The 9,502-nt window shown below is 44.5% G+C and overlaps 1 protein-coding gene across 4 annotated transcripts; it reads left to right on the forward strand.

Annotated features, from left to right (window-relative positions):
* Nucleotides 1–414: 414 nt before the first annotated feature.
* On the forward strand, nt 415–9,441 carry PMPCB (peptidase, mitochondrial processing subunit beta). 4 transcript variants are annotated; one of them, XM_080359264.1, is made up of 13 exons: nt 415–518; nt 2,652–2,792; nt 3,117–3,203; nt 3,645–3,774; nt 4,157–4,355; nt 5,048–5,127; nt 5,704–5,816; nt 6,480–6,623; nt 7,156–7,319; nt 8,662–8,747; nt 8,823–8,911; nt 9,109–9,184; nt 9,278–9,441. In XM_080359264.1, the coding sequence occupies exons 1-13, from the start codon at nt 429–431 to the stop codon at nt 9,340–9,342; spliced, it is 1,464 nt and encodes a 487-aa protein (XP_080215390.1). In that variant the 5' UTR covers nt 415–428; the 3' UTR covers nt 9,343–9,441. The 4 variants fall into 4 exon arrangements, 3 of the variants coding, with proteins under 3 accessions (XP_080215390.1, XP_080215391.1, XP_080215392.1); XM_080359265.1 differs by having other exon boundaries at nt 7,159–7,319; XM_080359266.1 differs by having other exon boundaries at nt 5,770–5,816.
* Nucleotides 9,442–9,502: the final 61 nt, after the last annotated feature.

A 9,502-nucleotide genomic window follows, 5' to 3' on the forward strand; every position in this document is an offset into this window, starting at 1 on the left:
CAGGCAAGCAGCACTTCTGTGAGGAACACGAACTTTCCATAGCTCGGATCGGGTCCTGGGCCTCGCTCCCACTGCTGGGCACACACTGCAGACCCTTGCTCAGGCCCGCGTTGCTGTTTCCTCATGAAGGCAACAACCCCCACCTGGGGCAGCAGCAACGCCATAAGGGGCTCTGAAAAGAGAGGGGATTACTGCACTGCCATGGAAGGAGGGCAGGAAAAGCGCAGGTAAAGGCGAGGCGGCAGTTTTAACCGGGGGCTGGGGGTCACGCTAGGGCTGGGACAGGCCCAGAGGCCCCGGCTGCCGCCCCGGCCGAGCTGAGGCGGCGGCGCCGCCTGAGGGGATCGCCCCGCTGGGCGGGACGCGCTGCTGCTCCTGCGCGCCGCCTGCCGGAAGTCCGCCGTCGCCCCGCCCACCCGCTCGCCAAGATGGCTGCGTCTACAGCTCGCTTAGCGGCTCGGCGGCTTTTCCTGCCTTGGTCCACTCGCCTGGTGCGAGCGTCCGGCTCGGGGGACCGGGTAGGCGGCGGGGCGGGGAAGGGGGGCGGGTTGCAGAGGGTCCCGCGCCCTGGTGGCTCCCTGCGCTGGTGCTCAGGCTGCCGCAAGGGGGGCGGGGGGATCGGCGGCCGGGAGGCGCGGTGCACGCCGGGATTTGTAGTCGCGGCGGGGACAGGGCGAGGCGCGGGGCGGGCGCCCCGCCGCGGTGCGTGCCGGGAGCTGTAGTCTCCGCCCGCTGAGGTGACAGCGGAGGCCGCCCCTCGGCGGGACGCGCTGCCCTGGGTGAGGAGCCCGGGTGCCGCAGGGTTTGCTGCCTGCTCTCGGAGGCCGCTCTCACCCTATATCGTCCCCCGCGGGGCCGAGGCGTCGGTGCTGGTGTGGTCTCTGCAGCCGGAGCGGTGCAGAGCTGGAACGGGGGCGCGACGCCTCAAAGCGGGGCAGCAGCAGCGCCCCCCGGCACGGGCATTGCCGTGCTCAGCCCAGAGGGCTCAGAGAAAGCTTAAACCCGCCTCTCTCCCTTGGTAAGGTGGGGGCTACACGGCAGCCCTGATCTCAGATCTCTCCCCTTTTCTCATCTTCCCCATCCTCGCAGTCTGACACCCTGGCTTTTTCTTCTAACAACAGGAGAGGGACACTGTTTTCAAACTCTTGTTTTGTCTTCCCTGTAATGCAGACTGGCTGTGAAAACGACCCCTTGCAACAGTCCAGGCTGGGAACTGCCTGTCAGGGGAGCAGCTGTGTGGAAGAAGCCGGGGAGGCAGGAAGACAGGCAGCCATGCCTGGGCAGGCAGCGCGTTTGTGGCAGCCTGGGCTGAACGGGCAGGAACACAGGCAGTAGATCAAAGCAAGTGATTAGTTTGCGCTTGTGAGGTGGTTAGAATATGGCAGCTGGTTTTGTGCTCCTCAGGGTAAGGAAGACATTAGCGAACTGGAGTGTGTTCAGTGGAGATGGTTGTGGACTGGAGCACCTGCCCTGTGAGGAGAGGCTGAGGGTCTGGGGCTTGTTCAGCCTGGAGAAGACACAGCTTTGGTTGGACCTAGCAGCAACCTGCCAGCATGTACAAGGCTGTCAGGAAGACAGAGCAAGGCTTTTCCCAGTGGGACATGGTGGCAGAATGAGAGGCAATGGGCTTAAGCTGAAACAAGAGAGGAAAAACTGGATATATTAAACCCCTTTTTTCCCATGAGGCAGTCAAGCCACGGAGCGGGCTGCCCAGAGAGGCTGTGCAGTTTCTCACCATCCTGAAAGATTTTCAATACTGCAGCTGCAGAAAGCCCCATGCAAACTGCTCTGGCCCCACAGGTGATCCCGCATGAAGCAGGAGGTTGGACTAGAGACCTCCTGAGGTCGCTTCAAACTTGAATTGTGCTATGATCATAAAATAAATTAGTTTTGAGAGATCTAGCCTATTGGTATTCCATGAGGAGAGTGGGTGAGAGCTGGACTTTGTACTTTCATGTCAGTCACATGGTGAGGGAAATCTTTATTTGTTTGATACATTTAAAATAATATTTTTTAGTAGCTTATTGCTTGAAGTATGCATTTGGGATACACATTTAATTTGCTTGATGTTGGAAATGCGCAATAAACTTTTTTAACCTATATTTTCCTTTTTTTCCTACCCTATTGTGATTTAACGTGCTTTAACTGCCACATGACTGTATAAAAGGTGGCAATTTCAATATCTGTCCCTGTTCAGAACAATAAGTGACTGTGATTTGCAGTCCTGGACATGGCTCTCAGACTGTATCTCACTTCACTTTAGAAAGCAGGTGCCCCATATCATTCCAAATGATAAAGGATATATTCAAGGTCCTGCAGGCTCTTGCTGGCAGAACTGGGAAACAAGTGTGCCTTTTGGGGTGGCTGCCTGATGACAGTAACATGCTTTTCTGTCAGATTATTTGATTGAATGGAAGCAGATGCAGTCTATTCCATTTTAGTTATCTTCAAGTTATTCTTCTGAGTCAGGTTAATGCATGCCTTCTGTGAAGTAGTGGTGAATAAATTAGTGCTGATTTTTTTCTTTTTAAATGCATGCTTTAAAACAAGATCCACAAACTTAATGTTTAAGTTGAGGAATGCATTTTTCAGAAGAGCATCCTGGGATAAACCTTAGCAACGTGAATGTGACTGATGTTTCTTCCTTACAGTGTGTGCACGTTGGAACAGGCAGGCTCAGAGCTTCCCAGGCAGCAACAGAAGTAATTTTAAATGTTCCTGAAACTAGGGTCAGTCCTCTGGAAAACGGCTTGCAAGTTGCTTCTGAAGACTCTGGACTTTCAACATGCACAGTAGGTAACTTGTAAAGGGAAGGTTTTTTTGGTAACTGTTTGTGTGTCTTCATTTCCCTATGGAACTGAATTGCATGATTTCCATGTTTATTAAAAATTATTCTTAAAACTTAAGATAGGAAATAGAAGTCTAAAGGCTTTTATAAATTACTTGTGATTAGATTTTTACTGTGAAGATAAAAATTTCCTATTTCTTGAAAACCTGTTTTGTTTAAGGAAAAAAAATTTAAAAATAGGTTTTGAAAATCTAAGTGTAGTTCTTACACAAAACGAGCAAAGCTGCATTGTTAGCTGGTAAAATGACTGGTTTTTTTCCCCAATAAGGTTGGACTTTGGATTGATGCTGGCAGCAGGTATGAAAATGAGAAGAACAATGGAACTGCTCACTTCCTTGAGCATATGGCTTTCAAGGCGAGTATGAATATTGATGTAGAAGTTTACAATGGATTTCTAAGTTATTTAGTTTTAAAGATCAGTGATAAGAACTTTGTTAGAATTGTATGAATACATTTTCTAAATGGAAGAAAGGGAAAAAAAAAAGTGAAGCTAAAATCCTAGTTCTGTGTAGCTGATACACAACTGAAGATAAGTAACACAGGTCTATTTTTAACTCATTTTAAACTTCTTGTAATAGTCTTAGAAGGCACACAGTTCCTCTTTTGCCAGCATTTAATTTTCATTTGGGAGCATAGTAAGATTTAGGTCTGACTTTCAAGCTTGGAGAGATTAGTATGCCAGTTTTCTTTCCAGAAGACATTTTCTTTCTCTTGACTTCGACTTTTCCAGACAAGAAGCAGTAATAAGAGGTGAATTAAGTATCTAGTTTGATTTTCTTATTATTTTTTATTTCAGGGAACAAAAAAGAGATCTCAGTTAGACCTTGAACTAGAGATTGAGAACATGGGAGCTCATCTGAATGCGTATACATCCAGGGAACAAACCGTGTATTATGCAAAGGCTTTTTCAAAAGACTTACCAAGAGGTAACTGCTTTTATTAATCAGAAAAGCAGCAAAGAACAAAGTGCTTGTCCAGCTCCCGATGAGACAACACAGAATGATACTTTCACAGCATAACAGTTCAATCCTTTCCGGGTGAAAAGTCCTTTCTTGAACGTTGCAGAATGTGAGAACGCAGGTTTGGAAAGGAGAGTGCCAGTATGGAAACTGGTATTTGAAGTATTTCTGTCTTTACATTGCCAAAGGAAAATACATTTTGGACTTTTCCCTTTCTGCAGAGCAAGTCTTCTCTCCCCTTGCAAATCTTATCAGCAAACCTTGGGATGCTTGATCTTTGGGGTGGGTTTTAATCTTGGAGCCAGATTTTTCTAGTAGTCTTTCTATTCCCATCTCTATTTTCAATTAGCTGTGGAAATTCTTGCTGACATAATTCAGAACAGTACCCTGGGAGAAGCAGAGATTGAGCGTGAGCGAGGAGTTATACTTCGAGAGATGCAAGAGGTTGAAACCAATTTGCAAGAAGTTGTCTTTGATTACCTTCATGCTACAGCCTATCAGGACACAGCCCTGGGACGGACAATTTTAGGACCCACTGAAAACATCAAGTATGTCCAGATTTGTGTCTGTCTTTGATTATGTGGTAACACCTATATATTGATAATGCTTATCTTTAAATGTAGGGAGTAGTTTCAGTATTCATTTTTACCCTGGAAGATAGCTGAAATGCCACTGGATATAAGAATTCCCCTGTTGTCTTAATTCTGCTACTGTCTTAATTCTCCTGTAAGCAGGCATCAAACGGTATGTGAACTTCAGGTGTCTACTGTGTGTCTTCATTATTTGTCAGATTTTTCTCCCTTTTGTTAAAATGCATCTGACAGAAAATTGCAAATACTCCTTTTTCTCATTGGTCAGGTGTTAGACATGATTGCAAATACAGCTGTGCTTGCACTGCTCTCTCAGCATTTGTTGGTACCAGTGCAGACCAGGAGACTGCTAAATGTGCTGTTTTCACATTGGCATGAGATCATTAATCGACCATGTCTCCACCTAACTGAGCTGCAATTCTGGCTCCTTCTCAGGAAGCTACAACAGCTTTGACAGGCAAAATGCATCATCCAATTCCTATTTCTGTTTTAGGAAGTCACCCTTATTGTAGCTTTCTGCTTCTGTGCACAGCTCTGTATATTGGCAGAACTTATAATTATTTTGATATCATATTGTTCTAGACATTTATCTCTTTTTACTCTAATAAACTTTACTGACATGGTAGTGATGTTTCCTGGGCTGTTTCTAGATCCATAAACCGTCATGACTTGGTGGAGTACATCACAACACATTACAAAGGACCCAGAATGGTCCTGGCTGCTGCTGGAGGTTAGTGTGGGATACTGACCCTGGATCATGTGAAACTGCTTAAAACCATGGTCTGTAAGTTTCTGGGCACGACGTGATGAATTACCAATTGTACAGTAGGTCCTGGAAGTGCATTTTTAGCCCTGTGTGTTTTGTGCCTTAATAATCTTTGAACCTTTGCTCCCCTTTCCCATCAGTAATATTCCAGAAACCTTCTTAAATCAGTTACTAGAAGTAAATTGGAGACCTAAGGTCATTCTTCCATGTGGATGGGAAAAAAAGGGATCTGGGAGGGGTTCAGTGTGAAAAGGGGAATAGCAAGGAAAGAGGAGAGAAAGATAAATAACATTGAGGCTTGAAACTGAGAGCAAACAGCCTGATTTGTTGTAATATTAACAGAAGGCTATTGAAGAGAATTAAAGAGGGTGATTGTTATGATCTTACTCTGTGTACGAGGGAGGTGCGAGGGATCTGAAAGTGGGGCATTAATGCAGGGGAAGAATAAATTACTGTGTGGTTGAGTCTTAAACTGCTTAGCAATTTAAATTAGCTGTTTACAGAGTAACATTACAAGGTGTGTGAAATACCTTTGTTCAGGGGTCTCTCATGATGAGCTACTGGACCTAGCAAAGTGTCATTTTGGTAACTTGCCGTCTGCTCCAGAAGGAGGACTGCCGCCCCTGCCGCCTTGTAGCTTCACAGGCAGTGAGGTAAGCTGTTAGGCAGCTGTTTCAGCTGACCCTTATGTCCCCTGTGAGCACAACTGACATGTGCTCTCTGCTGAGGAGGGAGAGCTGCTCAGCCACAGACTCAGCAGTTTAAAAGGTCTCTTGCCTCCAGCCGGGGAATGGAGTAGCTGTTTTCCAAAGCAGGACTTCCCAACCTTTCTTGGATAAGTCTCACTGCTGCCACTTTTTCTGTTTCATCAGGTCCTGGAGGAATATTTCCCATGCCCCCACTGCTTTCCTTTTACCCCCTTGCCTACTGTGTTGGAGCATTTCCACTTTTTGAGAATCACTAACTTAAAGGATATGGTAGAGAACTGAGGCATCCGTGTTCTATTCCCAGCTCTATTTGGATTTTGAAAAGTCAGCAGCTTTTCTCGCTGCTGTTTGTTGTAAAATAACCAGTAATACCCTCTCCATGTGCGTGGCGTTAGGCTTGTGGTTGACCAAGAGCTCTGGAATTGCCACAGGGAAGACTAGTTAAAGCTGATATTAAATAAAGCTTCATATACTTTAACTTCTGGCTCTGCATGTGCATCCTTTGTAATCCAGATGTAACGGAAACATCTGTCTCCTGATATTTACCTTCCCACATACATTGCTGTGTACAGGTTGTGCTACAGCAGCTGCTTTCACATGTTCCCACAGATTCGTATAAGAGATGACAAGATGCCACTGGCGCACCTGGCGATAGCTGTTGAAGCGGCTGGCTGGTCGCACCCAGATACAATCCCCCTCATGGTAGCGAATACTCTGATAGGCAACTGGGATCGTTCCTTCGGAGGAGGCGTGGTGAGTGACCCTGCAAGCACCTGCCTGCACTTCATGAGGCTGGTGGGCTGGGGAGATCTCTCTGACTTGGGCAGTGCCAGTACAGACCCATTCAAACCCGTCTGATGGCGTTACTGCTGCTCTATGGCTATTTCGGAAAGGCCTTTTTTTGGAGTGGGAGAAGGGGATTCAATCATGAGTCTGAATTTTTTTGCCCAAGATCTAGGAAAATCTTAGGAAGTGGTTCTAAACCACCACAATAGAAGTGACTTGAGGTTTGCCAGCCCTCATGGAAAACAGGATGCTTTGTACATGTATGTTGTCAGAACCCATGTTGTCAGTAACTGTCCCTGTCTTGAACCTAGGTAGCTTTATGATTTCGTCTCAAATCTGGGCTGTTACTTGGAAATTCTAATTAACCTAGTAGCTTCTGCTGGAGCCTGTGATACTACTGCGTGTTCTGTCATCACTGAAATAGAAGCTGGAGACCATGCAGAATACTAATAGGCTTTCAAAAAAACTTAATAAAAAATATGTTTTTCTTTTGCCTCAGCAGAATTTATCCAGCAAACTTGCTCAGGTTGCCTGCCATGGGAACTTGTGTCACAGTTTCCAGTCCTTCAACACCTGCTACACTGATACAGGGCTCTGGGGACTCTATATGGTCTGTGAGCCATCCACTATACAAGACATGGTGCACTTTGTTCAGAGAGAATGGTAAGCTAACAACTGTTTCTCTAAAAATACTGTTTTCAGTGAAGGAATACAATTAAAAAAAAAAAAAAGAGTAATCATTTAAAGAGAATATTTTTGTTCCTCTGCTTAGGCTTGCCTAGAAAAAGCAAATGCATCAAATTCTAAGCTTTGACACCCAGTGTGGAGACCCAACAGCCAGTTTCTGGCACCCTTATGGGGAGTGAATAGTTTAAGGTTTAGGTTTGGTTTTCTTTTTCTGCCCTGGAAGAATAAATATGAACTGTAGTTAATGTAGTGGTATTGAATTTTTTTTTTGACTTGCAAGTGACAGGAGTTATCAAAATGTGTCAGACTTTTTAGACTACTACTAAGTCAGTATACAGTACCCATGAACTGCACGTTTGACAACTGAAAGAGTAAATATTCATGGATGAGAATAATGAATGTGCAATTACTCATGAACACCATTAGTGGTTACCCATTCTGCAATTGCTGTCACTCACGATGCACCTGGTGGTGATGTCACACAGAGCTCTAGTGTGTACATAGGGATAAGAAATGGTGTGAGGTAGGTGAGCTGTTATATATGGAATTTTGAAACCTGGGATTCCAGATAATACTAGTTCATCTAAGACTTAAGTCTAAATTGAAAAGATGTCCATAGGTGCAACTGTAATGTTTGAACTGCAGGTGTGATTAGGAACAGAGATATGTTATTTAAGAGCACTGATTTTAAAGTAAGTAAAGTTGAAACAAAAGTTGAAAGAAAACTTGAAAATGAGGAGCTTTTAAAATCATGTAGGTCACTTCTCATATACCATTATTCTATGAGATCCCTGGAAACAATCCATGGAGAAGAATGGCATCATCATAGCTGTTCATCTGCTGCAGTTTAGCATTCCTGCAACAAGAATGTGTTAAGATACCTGGTGCATCCTCTATCCTGGTGAAATGTTTCTTGTGCAGGGTGGTGTATCATTATCTCACCAAGAGCCAGGAAGTAATAGATTGCCTTCTGGGCTAATTAACTCTAATTGTTTGGCTCCTACTATCTTAGTAACAGCTATTCTCAAGATAGCAAGTATGGACTACACTTGACTCAAAATATTTATGTAATGAAATGAAATACAGCTCCTCTATGGGGAATAACTTGCTCTTCAGTATACCGGTATGCTTCCAAAAAGCCCTACTCTTACGCTGCTGCTTTGTATCCTATGGCTTTTTTACCAGTTCTCTTACCAGCTCTGCCTATAGAAAGACATGCCTGGTAGGTATACTAGTGGATACACGCCTCTTTATCACAGGCAATCTTGTGTTCTACAGGTTACAATTATTTAATGCTTTTGGATTTAAACATTTTCAGGATAAGACTTTGCACAAGCGTTACAGAAAATGAAGTAGCTCGAGCGAAAAACCTTCTCAAGACAAATATGCTGCTACAACTTGATGGTGAGACTTATGAGAGCTTTTTATTCTTAGCAGAGTTGTATGCTGATAACTGAAGCATATTTTCCCCTATTTTAGGGTCAACGCCAATCTGTGAAGACATTGGAAGACAAATGTTGTGTTATAAGCGCCGAATCCCAATTCCAGAACTTGAGGCAAGAATAGAAGTAAGTGGCACTCACGTTGCAACTCTTAAATTCAGTTGCTAAGGGAAGTAACACTACGGAAGTTAGACTGGCTCCAACTGAGAAAACTTTCACCTGTTTTGCTGCCCGTCCCCATGGATTATACAGAAGTAATATGGCTGGCTCTTAATACTTTTTTAGATAGGACTGGTAACAAAGGTGTCCCTTTACCCTTCTAGGCTATTGATGCTCAGACTATTAGAGAAGTTTGCACAAAGTACATCTGTGATAAGCATCCTGCAGTTGCTGCCGTGGGTATGTTGTTTAAGTTTCCCTGCCCTCCTGTAACCCCTCCACACCAACTGGTATCAGTTTAGCATATCATAGCCAACTTTCTTTAACTTCCAGGTCCTGTTGAACAACTTCCAGAGTATAACAAAATCTGCAATGGCATGTGTTTGCTTCGTGAGTAGTGACTAACAGGAACTTGCAGTATGTTTGAGCTCTAAAAACCGAACCAACCAATGCACCCCTATTTAAAACTTTTGAGTTGGAGAAATGCATTTGAGAAAATTAAATCTTAAGAACCAGACAGTCCTGTGTACTTGTATAATTAAGGAAGGAAAACACATA

The sequence above is a fragment of the Nesoenas mayeri genome (assembly GCF_963082525.1).
Source record: "Nesoenas mayeri genome assembly, chromosome: 1".
In the NCBI taxonomy this organism is placed as follows: domain Eukaryota; kingdom Metazoa; phylum Chordata; class Aves; order Columbiformes; family Columbidae; genus Nesoenas; species Nesoenas mayeri.